General features: G+C 39.8%; 1 protein-coding gene across 3 annotated transcripts in view; it reads right to left on the minus strand.

The window, feature by feature from the left end:
* Window positions 1-21,783, minus strand: part of IL12RB2 (interleukin 12 receptor subunit beta 2) — a 78,362-nt gene that overhangs the window by 18,959 nt on the left and 37,620 nt on the right. For 2 of the 3 annotated variants that reach the window (XM_047082191.1, XM_047082193.1), the window contains exons 9-10: window positions 12,713-12,932; window positions 2,297-2,497 (exon numbers count right to left, since the gene is read on the minus strand). In XM_047082191.1, the coding sequence (XP_046938147.1) occupies window positions 2,297-2,497; window positions 12,713-12,932 (421 nt within the window). The remainder of the gene's footprint in view (window positions 1-2,296; window positions 2,498-12,712; window positions 12,933-21,783) is intronic. The other variant, XM_047082192.1, reaches the window with a different exon arrangement.

Here is a 21,783-nt window from a genome sequence, read left to right on the forward strand (position 1 = left end):
ATATACCTGGCACCCTTGGACAAAGGCTCCGTTCCATGTTTTTAAACTATAGCTATGGTGGATTTTTTGCAGAAAGCTAATTTCACCTATTAAATTTGGGAGAAGACAAACATTAAATGATCAGTAATGAAGAATGATCATAGAGGAAGTCCAGTGGGAGCATGCAGAAGAGGGACCCAAATAGCCTAGGCATCAGGGAAGGTTATTTCTAGACATCTACAGATAGATATCTACATATTTATATAAGGAGTGGATCTATATGGTCAGAACCATTTTTACCCACACAAGACAGGGCTGATGGTCTCTAGCCTGGGCCCATAAACCTATAATCTAGGAGCCAGATGGTATTCTGACCTTCAGGATATATTCCAAAACACCCAACTCTGCCCTAGCCAGATGATGAGAAAAGGCTGGTGAGGATCCGAAGGCAATGAGTCACCTTACTGACTGGAGAGTGCCATATTGAATTCATAAGTATGAATTACTTAGTTTGTTAAGTGTTTATTTCCAGAATGTAACATCAACACTAATAGCTAACCAAAGATTTTCAAGCAGGGGAACAACTTTAATTAGTAAAATTATTTCACCCAATATCATACTGATTTCATTCAAATGAGTATTTATAAAGTGCTTAAAATAATTTAATATCTTAAATATGAAAAACATTCTCTCCTGTCATCTCTTTTATGGTATTTGGGTAATATTATAGAATTTCTAAAAGGAAGAAACTGTAGGGACCACAGGGCTCAAAGTATCCCACAGAGGTAAATCCTAATATAGTTTATAATAAGCATTTACAATTTCGTAGCAGTTTAGAGTTACACTGTTACATTTGATTTGATGGGCATAACAGCCCTAAAGGGAAGTTGGTCCTATTTCAACAATTCTAGTGACAGGTAATGCACCACTCTGAGGGCCAATCAATTGTCTTATTAGAGACCATCATGTGTAAGGAAATTTCTTTCTCAAAATTGAGCTGACATCTGCCTTATAATTTCCACATAGAGGATTTAGTTGTGTTCTCCAGAGCAACAAAGGACACATACTCTTTCTCATGTATACATCAAAGCCAGCAACAGCCATCAAACCTCCCACCCCCATCTAGAATTCTCTTCTACAGGCTAAATGGTTCCCACATTAAAAGTTCCAGACCTCCAATGACTTGTTCTCATCTTCCTTTGATGTTCACTGGGTTATCTAGATAACATTGACTTTAAGTGTAGTGATTAAAACTGAATGCAACCCACTAGAAATCTGAGCAGCTACAGTATAAAAGAGGCACACAGTTAATGACTAGCTCACGTGTTGTCACATGTTCTGCTCTGCTTATTTCATCTGTCTTGTCTCCGTAAGCAGGGCATGTATATCCTCCTGGACAGGTGTAATGATTGCCATGGTGTAACAAAAATATTATAGAATTTAGAGCTTGCAAGCCTGTAAGAATGTTAGCCCTGTCACATATAATAACAACAATGACAGCTAAATTATCAGGTACTTAAAATGTGTTAGGCACTATTCAAAATGTTTTCTCTACATCAATTCAGTTAGTCCTCACAATAGCCCAATGGGGTAGGTAATATTATTTTGCCCATTTTTCAGATAAGGAAACTGAGATAAAGAGAAGTTAAATAATTTGCCCTAGGTCACACAGCCTAGTGACAGAGCCAGGACTTAAACCCACAGAACCTGTACTTTCAGCTACTCTGCTGAACTTATTCCTAAAAGTGACATTGACTAAGCTCTGTCCAATCATTTTAATATATTTTTCAGATGCCTTCTATCACTTGATTGTAACTACTGACGGATTTGGATTTGGGGTCTAGAGATGCTAATTATCACATAGATAATTCTGGATTTATTATCACACAAATACTATGCAGCAGAATTGGTAATGAAAGATCTCCTGGTTTCCTCGTCTGTACAATGACTACAGTAGTTGCTACATAAGATTGTTCTGAGAATTACCTAAACTCCTAAGTGAAAGGTGCCCATCACACTGACCGATTACTACTTAGCTCTCAGCCATGTTTGTTTGGTTCAATGATGCATTTGGCATATACGGCTCTGTGCCAGGCACATGAATTTTCCATAAACACTAGAGATTTTAGTCAATCAGTTGGTATTCTATGCCTGCAGTGGTATACTCTGAGGTGCTGTCCTGAAGGACCCTAGGTCATTACTATTCCTCTTATGCAGCCGCCTGTAAACTGAAGAAGGTTCTGGGTTCCCACCTGTGACTTCCTCCAAAAAATGTGAGCTTAGTAACTCTCCAAAAGGAAGGTGAACAATTAAATACCTGAAATCAAAGCGGACACATTGTAGGGGGGGCTCCGCAGCCAGTTTAGAGGGGGCTGCGTGTCACTCCTGGAATGGGGCTCCCTCCATTCCACCACATACTCCTGGACAGCAGGGGCGGCTCTCCCAGGGGGCTCCCAGGTCACCATCATGTTGTCCACGCCCTCTGAGTTTGCAGAGACCTGACGAGGAGCCAACAACTCTTAATGGGGAAAAGGGGGAAGGACAAAAACAAATTCAAAGGTGGATAAAGATATAAAAAACAACTCATCCCAGCAAAGTTTTCCAAAAAAACAATTTCTTTTTAAGAACTTCAGATTTGGCGGGGGGGGGGGGGGTGCCTGGGTGGCTCAGTTGGTTAAGCGTCCAACTCTTGATTTTAGTTCAGGTCATAATTACACAGTTCGTGGGTTCGAGCCCTGTGTCGGGCTCTGCACTGACAGTGAGGAGTCTGGTTGGGATTCTCTCCCCCTCTCTCTGCCTTCCCCCATTTCCCTCGCCTCAGAATAAATAAATAAAATGAACTTTATTTAAAAAAAAAGGACTTCATATTTGTTTTCAACAAATCTGAATTGGCATCAGTGCAAGGACCCTGTGTAGTTATTATTTTCCTCTTCATCTTCCATTCCCCAAAGGTACCTGCTGTAATGAATATAATATGCATCCTTCTAATCTACCTCCCATGTTTATTTAGATATCTACGTATACTTGAAAATTAGTGTTGCTTTGTGTTTATGCTTTGTATTTTCATGAAATGTGCTGGGAGTAAATATAATGCTTTTTCTTACTTTTTCTTTCCCATTTAATATTGTATTTCTGGGATATGTCCATCCTGCTGCTATATGTAAATCCAGCTTATTCCTTCTGACTGCTACCTCAAATCTTTTTCTGTCCAAACGACAATCAGGCTGTTCCTTCCAGCTGTTTGCTAACACAAACAAGGATGCAATGAACATTCTCTTCCATATCCTCATGTGTCCCTGTCCCAAGAGTGTCTCTGGATATATCTGCACAGAGCTGTTCAAGTATAAATACATGTATTATTTCATTAAACACAGCCAGAGTGATCTCTAAAATAGCCAATCAGTTGACACTCCAACAAGAAAAGCATAAGGAGGGGTGCCTGGGTGGCTCAGTCAGTTGAGCTTTGACTTGGGCTCAGGTCATGATCTTGCAGATTGTGGGTTCGAGCCCTGCGTTGGGCTCTGTGCTGACAGCTCAGAGCCTGGAGCCTGATTCAGATTCTGTGTCTCCCTTTCTCTCTCTGGACGCGCCCCCGCCAATCATACTCTGTCTCTCTCTCCTTCAAAAATAAACATTAAAAAAAATTTTTTTTAAAGAAAAGCAAAGCGTAAGGATTCTTATTTCCCCACCAATACTTGGTATCTCTGACTTTCTAATTTTTGCCAATCTGGTAGATGCAAAGCAGTTTTTAACTACGGTTTTGTTTTTGCTTTCTTATTTCTTATGATGCTGAGCTTTTCTTCATATGTTACTAGCATTCTGACTTCCCCCTCTGTGAACTCCCTGCTCATATACTTAACTCATCTTTTCCGTTGAGTTTCCTGTCTTTTCTCTGATTTACAGAAATAGGTTTTATATTCTAGATATCAATCATTTGTCAGTTTTCAACACTAGAAATATTATATTTCAGCTTTTTAAGTCTCTGACAACTTTATGATATGTTTGCACATAAATATTTACTTTGATTTAGGTAAATTTATCTATGGCTTGTGCAGTTTTTTAAAAAAGTGTTTATTTCTGAGAGAGAAAGAAAGAGGGAGAGAGTGTGCTCACGAATGGGGAAGGGGCAGAGAGAGAGGGAGGGAGAATCCTGACATGGGGAGATCATGACCTGAGCCAAAATCAAGAGTCAGATGCTTAATCTATTGAGCAACCCAGGTGCCCCTGGCTTGTGCATTTTGAGTCTTGTTTATGAAATCCTTCCATCTTGGGATCATGAAGATGCTCAATTACATTTTCTCCTCTTGGCTTCTGGTTTTTACCCGCCACATTTAAGTTTTTAATCCAAATCTAGCTAAGGGAATACAATTATTAAGAGGAATAGATTTTATTACATTTTACACACTTTGAGTCAATTTTTCCAAATGTGATACTATCCCTAAGTTCCATATATTTAATGGATACTATCCCTAAGTTCCATACACCAAGTTCCATATATTTAATGGGTCTATGTCTGGGGTCAGCTTCTTTGCGAGAACACACTGCTCATACTACTAGGCTTTGTGATGTCTATTTGGTTGGTAAATTCCCCTCCTCATTTTGCCCTTCATTTTCCAAAGTGGTCCAGGATATTTATGACACTTTATTCTTCCATATAGCTTTTGAATCAGTTTATCAGAGTCCCCAGAAATTCCAGCTGTTATTTTTTATTGGAATTAAGTTAAATTTATAGTTTAATTCAAGGTGAAATGATGGTGTTCCAATGTTAATTTGTTCCATTCATAAATATGCTGTTTAATTGAAATTTTTCAGATCCTCTTTTATATCTTTGTAAAAAAAATTTTTTTTAAGTTTATTTCTGATAGAGAGAGAGAGAGAGAAAGAGAGAGAGAATGAGCGGGGGAGGAGCAAAGAGAGGGAGACACAGAATCCAAAGCAGGTTCCAGGCTCTGAGCTGTCAGCACAGAGCCTGACATGGAGCTTGAACTCGCAAACTGCAAGATCATGACCTGAGCCGAAGTCGGACGCTTAACTGACTGAGCCACCCAGGCGCCCCAGATCCTCTTTTATATCTTTCAATGGAGTTTTAAAAATAGCTTCTTAAGGTTTTTATGCATTCCTTGTTACAGGCTAATTCCTAGACACTTTATACATGTATTCTGCTATTTAAATAACATCTTATTTTCTAATGCTTTTTCTACCATTTGTGTGTGTCATTCTTATTTCTGGTAAACTGCTAAAGTTTCTAATTAGTTCTAATAATTTGTCTGTTGCCTTTGTTGAACTTTCCACTTAGTAATCTTATTAGCTGCACACTTAGGCATCCCCTCCTTCCAGGGCACCTGGATGGCTCATTTGGTTGAGCATCCGACTTTGGCTCAGGTCATGACCTCACGGTTCATGAGTTTGAGTCCTACACTGGGCTCTGCTCTGACAGCTCAGAGCCCGGAGCCTGCTTCAGATTCTGTCTCTCTCTCTCTTTCTCTCTCTCTACCCCTCACCCACTTGCACTCTATCAGAAATAAGCATAAAATTTTTTTTCCAAAAAAAAATCACCTCCTTTCAATCTTTAAATCTCTTATTTCCTTTTATGTTTTCATTGTTGCAAATTTTAAGGAGACTGTGCTTATATATCTTTATTAAGATGATATTTGCTGAAGGTTTTTGGTAGCAAGTCTTTAAAAACCTAAAACATTTTAGTTTCTTCATAGTTTCCAATTAGGTTTATTTTTTAAAAATATTATTTATTAAAAAATATTTTTCACCAAATACTTTTCTGTATCTGTTAAAAACATACCCCTTTCTCTCTCTTTTTTTATTATTGTGATGAATTACATTAATACATTTTTCTGATATTTATCCATCTTTACATTCTTGGGATCAATCTGTTGATCATTCTGCACTATTTTCTTTTTTTTTTTTTTTTTTTTTACCTCTCTATCCTCCACCTTCTACTAATTTTTTTTTTCACAGATTTGATTTTTTAGAGAAGCTTTAAGTTCACAGCAGCATGAGTGGAAGGTGCAGAGCTTTTCTGTGTACCCCGACCCCACATATGCATAGCCTGCCCCACTACTGACGTCCTGTACTAGAGCAGTACACACAGTAAGATTTTTTAATAAATATTTTCAAGTATTTTTTTCCCTTCATTTAGTTTTTTCTCTGCCTGGGACTCCTTTTAAGTAGTTGTCATAATTTCTCTTTCTCTTCTTTCAGTCTTTTTTCTCATTTTTCAACTTCTTTCCTGGCTTTTGATGCCTTTTGGAAGTCTCTCACCCAAACTTCCACTCGCTCGGTCTTGAGTCCTTTCTGCGATTCAACACATTGGCTGTGTTATTTCAACAATTAAACTTTCCATACCGACTCTCTTCACTTGGGGCTTCTTCATAACCACCTGACTTGACTGATTCATGTTTCTACCAGCCTCTCTAATCTTTCTAAGGATATTTGTTATGCTTATTCTCAACTCTTGTTCTTTCTGTGGCATTAGTGAGATTTTCTATGGTACATGTTGTTCCCTTTGTTGCCTTTCTTTCCCGGACCTTGTGCCCCTCAGATTTCTCCTAATTTTCTCCTTTGGGATGTCTTATTTTCTTGGGTTGCTGTTGCAGCCTTGGCCTTTATCTTTCTGTGGGGAGACAGTGAAAGCTTCACTGTAGTTTGTGCTTCTCCAAGTAAGTTCAGGTGGGGAGGAGGAGCTTTTCAGGGTGGAAAGTTCCAGGCCAGAGAGTCTACAGTGATTTAGCTTGTGTTCTACCTGTCCTCTGGTTCCCCTGAGGTATACTTAGTACCTCCAGAACCCAGTACTCATGTCTTAATGGCTGGCACTGCTCTGCATGGGGGATTGGGACTGTTACTCTCTTTTGTAATTGCCAGGCCCATGGGGTAGATGGCAGGAGAAATCTCAAGGACCAGCCAGCTCAGAGGCAGTCTTTGCTCTAAGCTCCCCTCCACAGCCAGGTGCTGGGGCTTCTCTGAAGTTACCCTGTTCTGCTCTCTGGACTTCCCTGCTCCATAGTAGAAATGTCTAAGCAATGATCATATCAGGGCAACATGAGTGATAAGAAGGAGTGAAACCAGAAAGTGCTACTTCAGCACTCCCTTTCAACACTATTCCCCACTGCACTCCGCCATCTATCCTGTCCTTCCAATGGCATCCTCAGTACTGTGCTTGGTCATGAGGGCCTATAACCTGAGTATTGGCTATCTTGTCAGGGACTGTAACTCCCCACTAGGGGTTCCCTTATATTCATTTGCCTTGTTATCAATGTCCTGGCTATGCCACATGATTTTTTTTTTTTTTTTTGAGAATGAAATGCATTCATTTGGTAAATATTTATTGAGCACCTATAGGTTCCAGTACCTTTGCCAGGTGATGGACTAAAATAGCCAGAGACCCCTTCTGACCACTGCTTTCTCTGGAATTTGCTAGGCAAATCAACTTGGCATTGCTCTGCCTGACTCATCATATTTACCAGGAACCAGCCTGAATTTCCTTCCCATGATGTTTGTCAGGGCATGTTCTCTCCTTCAGAACTCTGACAACAACTCACCTTCTTTCTATCACCTTTCAGAATTATTCCTTTAGCCTCAATCATTCAACTTCCCATCTCCTTTTTCCCTGAGAGCTTCTGAACAGAGTTATAAGGTTCATAAGGCATTTGCAATAAGTACCCATCTAAGAGACAGGTGGCCTTGTTTTCCAGTCCAGTTCTGCCACTAATTGGATCTGTTGATCTTGGCTAGGTTATTTCACCTCCTGGGGCCTCAGTCTCTGACATCTGTATGGGTCTCTGTTTATGACTGTACTGGCTTCTGTTAAAAACTTTTTATTTATTTGTCTATTTATTTATTTAGAGAGCATGTAAGAGCAGGGGAGGGGCAGAGGGAGTGGGAGAGAAAGAATTTTAGGCAGGCTCCACTTTCAGAACAGAATTCAATGCGGGACTCAAACTCACGAACTGTGAGATCATGACCTGAGCTGAAATCAAGAGTCAGACACTCAACTGACTGAGCCACTCAGGCACCCCTGTACTGGCTTCTGACTTTTCCCATAGTTTTGAGAATTCTTGAGTACAGGGACTGGTCTGAAATATTAAATATGTTTTTACTTGCTGACTGATGGGTTTAGCACACATTCAATTTTCATCGTAAACCAACAAAATCACTCTTGTGCTTCTTTATAGGCAATGCTGTGGCAGGTGTTTTTTTTTTTTACAACCAAGTTTTCCCTACTTTCTCAAAATCAACATAATTCTGCCTGTGGGGGGTATTATTTTTCTTTTCCTAAAAGGAAAGCTCTGTATGTGAGGAGTATACATTAACATACACTGAAAGAAAGGGAGACAAAATCATAGTACGTTATCCCTACAGATCATTCAGAGTATGTGTGAGACAAGAGCGCTCAAGGGTGGGACCATGTAATTTGCCAGTGTGTCCTCTATGTCACCTGGGACGTGCAGGGTATTGGGTGGTTCAGGTGTCATCTTAGGAGAAGCATAGATCCTTGATACTCCAAGATTTCCAGGACCAGAACTCTCTTCGCTATTGCTCAGTTCAAGTACTGTCCTATCTTACCTCCCCTGCATGTTCATCTGTATGGAGCCTCATCCTTTTTTTAACACCTATCCAGTCTGAGAGGAGAGAAACAGGTGTTTTGTTTGTCACTGCTTTCCACCATCTTTCACCTCCCCAGGGACTTCATTCCATTAATTAGTCCCTCTCTCCCCTTAATCCTCACACTCTTCCCTACCCAAGTCTTTTTCTCAGCTTACAAGCTTGCTGAGATCTCACTTTAAAATAAACCCACACACCCACACACCTCCACTCCCACACCTGGCTCACAGAGCTCTCCATGCTCGGGTCACATGTTACCTCCTTCCCTGGCATTCTCTTCAAGCCCATGCTTCAGCTTTTCTCTGTTCCTAGAGCTCCCTGTGCATCCATCTAATCTTGCATTTGTTCACTGTACCAGAGTTTATTTGTTTTTGTTTGCCCCCCCCATGACTGAATATAACTGGAGGACCTCAACAGTATATTTTACCTATTGCTGGATTCTAGATGCCTTATGTAGTATATGCTCAATAAATGACTGCTGAATGAATAGAGGCCAACTCTAACATAATGAATGTGTCATTTAGAGAAGTTGTTACCAAATCTAAATAAAGCATCTGTAGGAGTGCCTGGGTGACCCAGTCAGTTAAGCGTCAGACTCTTGATTTTTTTGGCTCAGGTCATGATCTCAGCTTTGTGGTATCAAGCCCCACGTTGGGCTCTGCACTGACAGCACGGACAGCATGGAGCCTGTTTGGTATTCTCTCTCTTCCTCTCTCTCTCTGTCCCTCCTCTGAGTGTGTGCCCTCTCCCCCTCTCTCCCTCTCTCTAAATAAACATTAAAAAAATAAATAAAACACTTGGAACAGGCCCAGAAAATTCACCAAGATTATATCCTCAAGACCCAACTGCAGTGGCATTTGAAGAAGGTATTCTGACATGTTACATTTTAACAACAGCAGGATACTAAATAGTGGTATGAGTTCAATTACCCCCACAGGGTATATTAAAAATTATATATGCAGTACTTACTGAAGAAAAAATTTTTAAAAAATACAGAAAGCAAAAGTGGGGAGTCCCTGGGTGGCTCAGATGGTTAAGCATTCAACTTTTGGTTTCAGCTTAGTTCATGAGATCGAGCCCCAGGTTAAGCTCTCTGTGCTGATAGCTCAGAGCCTGCTTGGGATTCTCCTCTCTCTCTCTGTCCTTCCCTGCTCACTCTCTCTCTCTCTTTCTTTCAAAATAAATAAATACACTTATATAAAAAAGCAAAAGAGAAGGAAAATCACCTGTAATCCTATGATGCAGTCATGACCTCTATTAACATTTTCATATACATTCTACTAGATTTTTTTTTAAGATGCAAAAAATGTGTAGTCATATAAATACATTTTTTTCTTTTTTTTTTTTTTGAGAAAGGGTGGGGAAAGTGGGGGAGATGGAAAGAGAGAGTTTGAAGCAGGCTCCATGCCCAGCAAGGAACCCAACTTGGGGCTCCATCTCACAATTGTGAGATCATGACCTGAGCCGAAACCAAGAGTTGGATGCTTAACCAACTGAGTCACCTAGGCACCCCGTTAATACATATTTTATTATTTTATTTTATTTCATTTATTTATTTACAGAGACAGAGTGTAAGTGGGGCCTGGGCAGAGAGACAGGGAGAGACAATCTTAAGCAGGCTCCACATTGTTAGTAAAGGGCCTGATGTGGGAATTGAACTCATGAACCATGAGATCATGACCTGAGCTGAAATCAAGAGTCAGATGCTTAACTGACTGAGCCACCCGGGCACCCCAATACATATTTTAAATAGCATCATCCCATACATACTACAAAAAGTCTACCTTTTTACTTATTATGTGCATTTTTGCTTGTCAATAAAAGCACAATTAGAATATCACTTTAATGCTAGTGTGGGATTAGGCAGGTGAGAGTCATGATACATTAAGCCAGTCCATTCTCTATTATTTAACAGTTAGGTTGTTTGTGGTGTTTCACTATTTCAAAATTTTTTCCACAAACATCTTTGTGCCTACACTTCTAAGCACTTACCATTTGCTGAGGATTCATTTCTAATGGTAAAATTTTTTGGTCAAAGATATATTAGTATTTGAAGTTTGTTACATATGGCCAAATGTCTTCAGAAAGTTGTACAAATTTACATACCCACCAGCAGGCTACAAGGGTATCTCTTCCCCACACACTCCCCACATGGGTTATACTAACTCTACTTATTCTTTCTCAGTCTGATTTGGTTTCTCATGTTTTTTCAAAAGTTGCATGTCATTGATTGCTAGTTAGGTTGAACATATTTTCACATCTTTATTGCTACTTTTCTATTTATTTTTTGAGTTGCCAGTTCATATCCCCTGGTCACTTATTTATTTGAAAAAATAGATAGATAATCTCCTTTTGCTGAAAATGTGATATAAACACTTCTTAAATTGCTATTTACATTTTTAAAACATTTCATTTATTTAAAAAAAATTTTAATGTTGATTTATTTATGAGAGAGAGGGAGCATGAGAAGGGGAGGGGCAGAGAAAGAGGGAGACACAGAATCTGAAGCAGGCTCCAGGCTCTGAGCTGTCAGCACAGAGCCCGACTCAGGGCTCAAACTCAGGAGCAGTGAGATCATGACCTGAGCCTAAATCAGACGCCTAACTGACTGAGCCACCCAGGTACCCCAAATTGCTATCTACATTTTTAAAGCTTTGTTTGTGGTGTTTAAAAATTTTTTATTTTACTATGCATACAGTTTGAGCTTTTTTTCCATACAGTTAATTCATCTTTTCCTTCGGGTTTCTGCCTTAGATACCTAGCCACATTTGTCAGAGGTTATCAGTTACCAGTTATCATTCTCCCAAACACTCTCTCCTCATCATCTTTAGCAAGGGAACACTGCTGCCTGGAGTATATTTCTAAGTCTCCTTTGCACCTGTGACCAGGTGACCAGGCAGAGTCAATGACTCCAAGTGTGTTGTGTGATCTGGAACAAAGCTCCTCAGGGTGAGGGCCCTCCTCTCTTCCTTCTTTTCCTAGAAGAAAGTAGCTAGAGCTCTGGCAGCCATCTTGGACCACTTCCATCTTGAGGATGGAAGCCAACTTGGCAGAGGGAACAGAAAGAAGGAGCCTGGAATCACCAAGCTGTCACATCAGCCCTGAGCTGTCTACCTCTGAACTTCTTATATGTGAGAGAATTAATAAAAGACACTCTAGTCAGACCTCTGGTAAGAGCAACCCCTTACTGCTAAGAGCAATTCCCAACTCATATACCAACCCAAAGTTACATCAATATTTATTTGTATTTTCTTCTAGTTATTTTTAGCTACTCTATTATCTCTATGTTTATGGCTGTATGACTGAAAAGATATATAACTAAGATTTAACAGTGTATATAAAATAATGTTTGAGTAGAAACTTCTTTCAAATGATGATTGCTAGACTCACATGTAGATAAGATTGTTCCACTGGATTTTAAGAAAGGATTTAATTATAGTTTTATTAGGCATTTTTGGAAAAGTTAGGCCAGTGATCTTGACATGGAATCTATTTATAATACAGATTTGAGAAACAGCATTTATATCCATTTTATTGACTAATCATAGGCTTTTATCTTGAGAAATTAGTTTTCAGAGCATGCAACTGTAAAATGTGTATAGCTAGCTGGGAGATTTTCAATATAGATAATTGGTACATATCTAAATTTGTGTAATAAAGAGCTATATAGTACAGAAAAATTTTACTATGATTTCATTACAGCCAGAATTTCAACACTATTGGTTTTAAAATATGCTTAAGTGTAGAATATTTTTTTCTAGAACTTGACAACACATGCTATTCTTGCTCTTAGAAAAATTAGCCAAATATTAGTGTTCAATTTAATGTAACTAATATTTCCTAACATTTGTTAAGCACCTACTATATATTAGTCTTTATTTAATCTGACAATGAGCTGCAAGACAGATAATATAATCCCTACTTTGGAGAGGGGGAAACTGAAGTTCAGACATGTTAATTCACTTGTCCAAGGCCGGGTGCAAAAGAGCCTCTGAAGGCTGTTAGCTCCAAACTCCTGTGTTACTCATGCCAGGCCCTGGGCTGAGCCGGTGGGAGATATGAGGTAAGTAAGATACAGTTTCCCACAGGCAATAATTGAAGGAAACTTGGTACTTACCTGCCTCACACAGGTCCGTTATGTTAATACGAGTAGGCGGGGAACTGCCTTTTGAGTTGGCTGCAGACACAGTTGCAGCCCAGTTTCCAGTTCTGGGAATGATCCAGGTCCAGGAGGTGTGTTCTGTGATGTTCTGCATTGTGACTTTCCCCCCTGCCACCTCCTGCAAGGTCACTAGATAGTGGAGGATTTTCCCTCTTGCCTCAGATACACTCATATTCTGTAAAGAAACACATCCATTTACTGTGTAGTCTCAAACAAGGTCGCTGGATCTTTGTGCCTGGACCTTATGGCTCCTGTAGCAGCAGGTTACATCCGAATGACTTATTTATATCTTCTCATCTGCTGCACTGCATATTTTTGTGCCTCCACCAAAACCCACCATTTAGGGGAAAAAATCAGTTAATATTTTTTAAAGCTAATTCTTAAAGACACATTGATTTTCCTTTCTTGTTTCAAAATGAAACTTCCAGCAGTAGAAAACTCAATTACATCCAATGGAACAAGAGTGGAATCTGAACTCAGATGATCTAGGTTTCAGTTCCAGCCCCACCAATTACTAGCTGTGTGAGCCAACGCAAGGCATTCAGCACCTCTGAATCTCCATTTTTAAATCTGTGAAATACACACACACACACACACACACACACACACACACTTTTTATGTAGAAAGTGTAATGCTGCTCATTAAATCAAAAGTGAGATTTTCAAGAGCTAAACTAGTAAAATCCACACTTCATGAACTGGATTAGCCATCTGTCCTAGGAAAGTAAGACACTGTTTATAAATGTGTGACTAATGAGTTTTGGAATTGCAAGAATTCCAATTGAGATCATTTGGGAGGGATCCCAGAAAGTAAGCAGAAAACTAATTATTTGTATTGTAACCCTGTTTGGATAAGGACCATGGGAAACAGAAGCAATGAAAATGGAGAGCTGCCAAGGCCAGCAATGGCAGTGCCCGTCCATGCCTAGTACAGGGAGAAAAAGGTTTAACCCGTGAGACTTAAGCATTACCATTTTCTTGGCAAGGCTATTCCTTCATGGGTGCAGCTGCTAAAAGACACATTTTAGGACTGCCAAATGCCCCTTTCTCTGATTCCCTGCCCCTCAAGCAATCTTCTAATAATTTTGTTTCCTGTGAAGTTTATCTTTCAGGAGAGACTGGGATAACAGGAACATCTGGTTTACTTAAAATTTATGTTTTTCACTTTAAGTGAATAAATTGGCCTTCTGATTATAATTTGGCTTCTGAAATAATTAGCATGCTGAGAGAGAATGTTCCTATCTGCTGACTCAAGCCTCCTAGTTAGCCCAGCAGCTGCATTCCTCACTATAAATTAATCCATGAACATCTAGCTTTTTATATTTCAGTCTCTGGGAACTTGATTAATGCAGGTCCTATCCTAGGTGCCCTTCTGGATCCACAAGGTCCAGGACTGGATCTTAAACCATGGTCAATGCACCAGATGAATGCCATGTTGCTGAGGGCTCTTTTGGGTGCACATTCAGTCTTTCCCTAGAAGACATTTTTGTGTTCTGGCAAGAACCAAGAAAGTTAATATTTTAATTGTACACCACAGTCAATTTTATAGGCCTGTTGTTTGGATTAAAGTGAGTGCTTTTGAAATTGCGATATTCTGAACTGTTATTAATAAATATGCCCTTTGTACCCCAATGTTTATAGCAGCACTATCAACAATAGCCAAAGTATGGAAAGAGCCCAAATGTCCATCGATGAATGAATGGATAAAGAAGATGTGGTATATATATACAATGGAGTATTACTCAGCAATCAAAAAGAATGAAATCTTGCAATTTGCAGCTACGTGGATGGAACTAGAGGGTATTATGCTAAGTGAAATTAGTCCGGGAAAGACAAATATCATATGACTTCACCCATATGAGGACTTTAAGAAACAAAACAGATGAACATAAGGGAAGGGAAGCAAAAATAATATACAATCAGGAAGGGTGACAAAACATAAGAGACTCTTAAATATGGAGAACAACAGGGGTTACTGGAAGGGTTGTAGGAGAGGGGATGGGCTAAATGGGTAAGGGGCATTAAGGAATCTACTCCTGAAATCATTGTTGCACTATATGCTAACTAACTTGGATGTAAATTAAAATAAAATAAAAAATAAAAAATAAAAAATAAAAAATAAACATGCCTTTTGTCACAGGAGAAAAAAAAGATAAGTTAAAGCAAAAGCTGGCTGGAGAAGATAATTCCCTTAGCTATTACTCTATCCTTCCCTATCTCCTCTGTAGGTCCAGAGATAGGACTATTATTCCACCCTCACACCATATATCCCTTAGGGCACTCCTCAAGAGTTAACTGTGCTCACAAAGCTCCCCATTCTTGACAGGAACACAAGGGGCTTCAGTCTTACTCTGACAACTGAGAAAATAGAGCTCTAATTGAAAAAAACACCTTGCAACTCAACCCTCACTACCTTCCTCTCACTGTCCTTCATAGACGCATCAGCAATCTCCTTCAATCCTATGGGAGAGTGCTGGAAGAAGGGGGAAATGCCAAATCATCTTGGATCCAATGAACTTCCTAGGGACTGCTGTGGAAATCTAGCTCATTTCCACACACCACACACTGCAGTGATCTAGTGAACAGAGATGTGGATCTGAAAGATGAGTGAAGGTTCCTAGAGGTAGTGAAGGGCCTGGACCCAAACCCTTGCATTTTCCCCTCCACATCCCATATTTTGGAGTTGAAAATATCATTGAGAAGGTGAAGGTGGAGTTAGGTAGTTAGAGAAATAAATATAGTATCCCATATTTATACATATGTGTAAATGTATGTATAAATATGTGTGTATATATATGTATATGTATATATGTATACACATACACATATGCTTATACATATACACATACAAGTTATGCTTATATAAAATATTAAGCTCAAGTTTTAGGATAAAGGTTAACATCACTCAGGCAATTGGTCTCCTTCACCAATTTGAAAACGGGCACAATTTGTCCAACACGGTCCATGGAACAAAAAACTCAATGAGCCAAAAGGAAAACAGGTATTTATCCAGCTGGGCACATAGTCTCCTGAAGCAACTGAAAACAGTGCAATTTGGCTTTTTAAAAAAATAATAACATAAAGTTTGCAAATAATGCATGTAATACATCACCTCCAGATTATACTTGGTCTTGATGTAATGGAATATCATCACAAAACTTCAGAACCAGGCAGGATTCTACAGTTTAACAGTTCATTCAACATTTCATTTTACCAATAGGGAAATTGAGTCTGGGACATGAAGTGACTTGCTTAAGGGCTCTCAAGGGATAGATGGAGGAGCTGAGGTTGGAATCCAAGGCTCTTGACTAATGATCCCTCTACTCCTGCTCCTTCTGTTGGCAAGCCTGAGACAACTGGTCACCAGGGGGCACCATGTTTCATAGTTGGAATCCCCAGTGACTCTCTGGCCCAATGTTGGAAAGCAGCTTGTCTAATTGCAAGGTTGTGGTATATTCTGATGTGGAACATCAACAGCAGACATCAGGTCAACAATTTTGGGAGGGTGGAGATCCAGAATTCTTTTTTTTCCAGAGCCAACAGGCCTTGTGTCACAAGGAGACAAGCTGTGAATCCCAAAGAACTTCCATCTGAGGAGCCAGCTGGGTCTTTCTAGATGAACTTCTTTTATTCTAATGCGTATGTATATATATATATATATAATATACATATATATACATACACACACACATATATATACACTATATACACACGTATATATACTATATATATATACACACACATATATATATACTAATGTATTTATTTTTAATATTTATTCTAATATTTTATTCTAATGTATATTTGGGTGAGTGATAGGGAGAAACTATCATTTATTGGGCCATACCATGAGTCAGAAACTTTACATCTATTGTCACATTTAGTCCTCACATCTCCCCATCCTGAGGGAGCTGAAGCTTGGAGAGGTTAAGAGACTGATGCAAGTAGTCCCCACAGAAAAGTAAGTTTTTAGTGCGCCCCCTAGTGGGTGTAAGAGGGTGTAAGGTGGGTGTAAGAGAGTGTACGGTGGGTGTAAGGCAATGTCCAAAATGTGTCCAATGTCTCTGGTACTTCTTGTACCTTTGTGGGCAGTGCTGAAAGCAGGTCTCAAGCCAGTGTTCCTACTGTCATTGTCAGCCTCTCCTATTGGTAAGAGTGAGCTAAGCAGGAAAAGCTGTCCCACGGTCTCCTTCAGTTTTCTTTCTGCTCTGTAAGAAATGATCTAAACTTAGTATAAGTTAGCTTTTCTGACAGGTTTGTCTACGAAGCAAAGAGTGAACAGCTTTCTCATAAACTATTGTGAGAGTTCTGTTGGGTGAAAAGGCTTTCACCATCAAAAATACCTTGGTAAATGTATCTGTGATAGGACAAAATCTGGTACATGTCAGAATGCAAGACCTCTGTTGTTTTTTGTTTGCTTTGTTTTTAAAGATTTTATTTAAGTACTCTGTACACCCAACATGGGGCTCGAACTCACAACCCTGAGATCAAGAGTCACATGCTCCACCAACTCAGCTCTCCAGATGTCCCTATTTTGTTTTGAAGTATATAGGAAGAAGGGTGTTTCTGTGAATTGATAAATCATGTCTTCTTAGGACTTTAAAAAACCTACTGTACTTGTCATAAAATAATATTTTATTCTAACTTTCCCTGATGCAAACAGACAAACAAAAATATGTCAGAGCTGCCAATATGTCAAAGAAGAGAGTCTGTAGTCAAGACATATTAGAAAGGTAGGGAACTTGAATATGTCACAGTTTTGTCTATGAAGACTTTTGGGGTGGCAAGGTTGGTTTTGGAAAGCTACTGACTTAGTTTTTCCTACTCCACCACATAGCAGCTGTGTGACCTTGGCCAAATTATTTTACCTTTCTGAGGCTCAATTTACTTATCTGTAAAATGAGGTAATTCTGTGTATAGCATAGGCTTACTGGAGGATTCAATGGGCTGAAGGAGGCAAACAGTTTCAAAGAGTGCTGGATGCATGGCAAATGTTAAGACACTTGGTGAGTTACCTGCTGTTGGTTACCCTAATATAAAAATCACCGTACTTGGCACTTTTCCATTATATTTATATTACTCTTCTACCAATCTATGGAAGGTCAAGCCATCTTGACTTGGATCCCACCACAGCTCTGTATGAAAATCTCACCAATGTCATACAGTTGATTACAAAGCATGTATAATTTAAGCCTGGGTATTGATTTCAGAACTCATGATGGCTTTCAGCAACCCAGCCCAAAGTGAAGGAGCACCTCAAAAGATAACCCTCATCGGAAGGTTTAAAAATCACTGTATTGAAATGATCCATCTATGGATCTGTCCTCCCATGAGCCTGTTGACTCACCTTTGTGTCCTCAGAGTCCTGCACAACGTTTGCTTCCTAATAATCTAGCAAACGCTTTTCGTGATTCTCTCATTAATCTTCTCAACAACCTCATGTAGTACATACTATTACCATATGCATGTGTGAGGAAAGGAAGGCACAGAGAGGTTAAGCACCTTGCTTAAGAACACACAGCCAGTAGGCGGTGAGGCTGCACCCTGAACCCAGGCAGCTCAGTTCTGCCTAGAGGGTAAGCTCTTAACTGCTGTCGTGTTAGCACTTTCTAGATTCTCCCAGGTGTTTTGCTACCCTGAACTTATTTAATGGATACTAATAACTCATGACATCATGATTTCTAACTTGTTTTGTAGCAGAAAATCAGCAAAATAATGGAAACTTTGTTAGAGCAAAACTTGAACTTCCCTTCTGTCTCTGTTTTCTATCTTATATTAATTCTCTGCTACCCACTTTCTTATCTTTGTCATTGACCACCTTCTGTTATCAAACTAAGATTCTCTACATTACAGATACTATAATATGTGTGACTAGTAAGCAAGGGAAAACAACCCTTTCTTTCCGAAAATACCTTCAGAAATGCTGTGCCAGCCTGTGATAGGACCAGGGTTGGGAAAGGAAAGGAGACAGAGTTGAATATTGCAACAAAACTATCAAAATCTTCCCATCTGCTGCTTTTGTATTTAAATATTGATTCTGAGATTGGGATGCCTCCTCTAATTATATAAAGGCCTCAGGCTCCTGACAGCCAATCTTCCCTGTGGATTTATGACAGACCTTTGTTCTACATCAATATAAATCAGATTACAAGTAATATTTTCCTACATTTACTGGATTTCTTTCATATGAGGAGGCCAAAGGACACATCTCATCAGTGCAACGTGATATGGATTGTAATATTCTTCATAGGACACAGAGAAATACAGAGAGAAAGAGACGAAGGGAATGTACTAACTAAGCTGCCTCTGGTCACAGACCTTTCTGAGGCTCTGCTGTGAACTGGTGTATGGGGCTTGTTCTTTTCTCTTTCTTCTCGTCTTCTGTGATTTGAGGGCAGCTGTTTATCCGAATGAGTTATGTCATTTAACAAATGAACAAAACCCACCAAATCTTCCCCACTTTTGGAACTGAGTTTCTCTAACTCTCTTCTGTATTGCTTGTGAGGGCCCTAGAGGGGCGCTGTTTGCTACATGAGGGAGTCACTAGCTGCAGGCAACCATAAAGATCTTGATGTGTGACTGACATGTCCGCCCTCTGGAGGCAAGCTCTTAGCCACTGGACCCGCTGGCACTTAGTAGACACACCAGTTTCCAAAGACTTAGTAGGGTAAGAAGAATGTAAAATAGCTGATCAATAATTTTATAATATTGATTTACATGTTGAAAGGATAATATTCCATACATACTTGGGCTTAAATAAAATATATTATTAAAATTGATCCCACCTGTCTCTTTTTATTTTTTAAATGTGGCTACAAGAAAATTTTAAATTATACATATGACTCTCCTTTGTGGCTTGCTTTATATTTCTATGGGATGGGGCTTCACTACAGTGATCCTTTACATGCTGAATCCATAGGCCCTGGTTTCCTGCCAAATGTTCCCCCACCCTTGTCCCAGCTAACCTGTTCTTCTGGGGTCAGCTCTAGTATTACCTTGCAAGAGATCCTCTGTGACTCCTCACCCATTCCCTTGGTCTACTAGGTAACCCCGATAATCATCTCCCTAGCTGGATCTTGAACTCCTCCTTAACACCTGAGTGCTGTCATCATCCCCATGTCTGTCCTTCTCCTGGACTGTGAGTTCAAGCACCTGAGGACTGCGTTTGTCTTGTTCACTTCCATATCTCTGGAATGCAGCACAGTGTCCAGTACTAATGAGAGCCTTCAATATATTTGCTAGTTTGAATGAATGAATGAATAAAGTGAAGTTGGCTTCATTTATACACACTACTTCCAGATCCATGGCCTCAAACATAATTCCAGAAAGTTTATGACCTGCCATGATTAAGAAATTAACAGAGGAAATTGTAAAGGTTAATGAGGTTTGGCACATCTTTCCATACATTGTCTGTCTATCTATCTATCTATCTATCTATCTATCTATCTATCTATCAGGTGATTTTCTTCCTAAAGGATACATGCTATGTTAAGTGAAAGAAATCTGTACTGGAATCATGGATTGAAATGCTTAATCAAAACAAAGGAAACAATATGAATCTTTGCAGAGAAGGAAGATACAGGGAATGTGAGGGAGGGGATGCTAGAAAGCCCCCTGTGAAGAGCTCTAACATGACACTGGCACTGTTTGTGACAGAGCAACATTTTCTACTTGTTATTGCATTTATTGTTTGAACAATACTGAGGTGTTTTATTTCACAGATTAAGTTGTACTTTTTTGGCTTCAACAAAGAAAGTATTATTTTTTCTCTTAAAAATAGCTATGGCAAAACATACTATCAGATATTTTTGAGGAAAGAGAACTTTTAGAAGAAAGCTTTTAGGAGAAACCCAGAGTAAGTAGGTAAGAGCCAGAACAATAAAGCAAAAGTCTCCTTCCCCCTCAACACACCCCCACACTCACATTGATCCATACACACATTCACGAACACTCATACCCACACACACCCCGGCCACCATAATTGTGAGAAATCGATTTCTGTTTATAATCCACCCAGTCTATGGTATTTTGTTATAGTACCCAAAGGGACTAAGACACTCACCTACATGCACCCACACTGACACACAGACTCATAGATACATACCCACACTCCCACTCACATCCCACACACATATAAAAAACTCATACCCAGTCACACACACATTCACGTTTACTCTCTGCACTCACACACATGCACACATCACTCACATACATGCACAATCACACATACATACTCACACTCACCTATATTCATACTTCACTCCCTCACACACCCAGGCTGTACCCATTCAGCAACAAGTTGTTCTCTTCTGACGTAAACATCCTACAAAAATGAAAGGTCATCTCACATTCCCCCAGCTGTCAGAGAAACATGCTCTCACTTTGTTCATAGACTAATGGGGTTTTACCTGGGGCTTCCTTTGGTGCCAAGACCTGAAATCCCCCTCTTTGCAGTGGCAGGGTGTCCCTCTCACTGGGGTTCCCAGTATTGATCAAAGTGAAAAAAAAAAAAAGCCAAAATCAACACACATACATCTTTGCTTCCTTTCCTTGGTGAGGTCTGATTTGGGCCCCACCACAAACCACCTGATCTGGCTGCAGTGTTTCTTTCTAGTCTGACATTTAAACAGGTCCCTTATGTCATGGCACCACCCCATCAATTCCCAAGCCTGCCTGAGAGTGGCATGGGGAATCCCCAGGAGGACAAGTGGGACTGGAGTGGTTCCAGACAGGAGCAGTGACTTCTGCCTAGGAAGGCTCCCAGCTGCAAGCACCACAGTACCTGAAATCCTCTCTTTGGAATCACGTCATTTCCCTAGACCTGTTTCTGTTTGTGAAATGGGTGGTGGGCCTGCATGCTGCTTACATTCCCTCTGGCTCTGTGGCTCTGTGGCTCTGTGGCTCTGTGGCTCTGTGGTCAAAGCAGGCCTGCTCATCTCAGTAACTCTCGTCAGTCTTTCACTGCCACTCCCAGGTGAGTGGCCTATTTGGGGCCACTGAAGAAGCCCAGGGTTTGGCAGAAAAGG

The sequence above is a fragment of the Lynx rufus genome, unplaced genomic scaffold (assembly GCF_022079265.1).
Source record: "Lynx rufus isolate CCGP_SWC_20201006 ecotype Redwood Valley unplaced genomic scaffold, mLynRuf1.p SCAF_2, whole genome shotgun sequence".
NCBI lineage: Eukaryota > Metazoa > Chordata > Mammalia > Carnivora > Felidae > Lynx > Lynx rufus.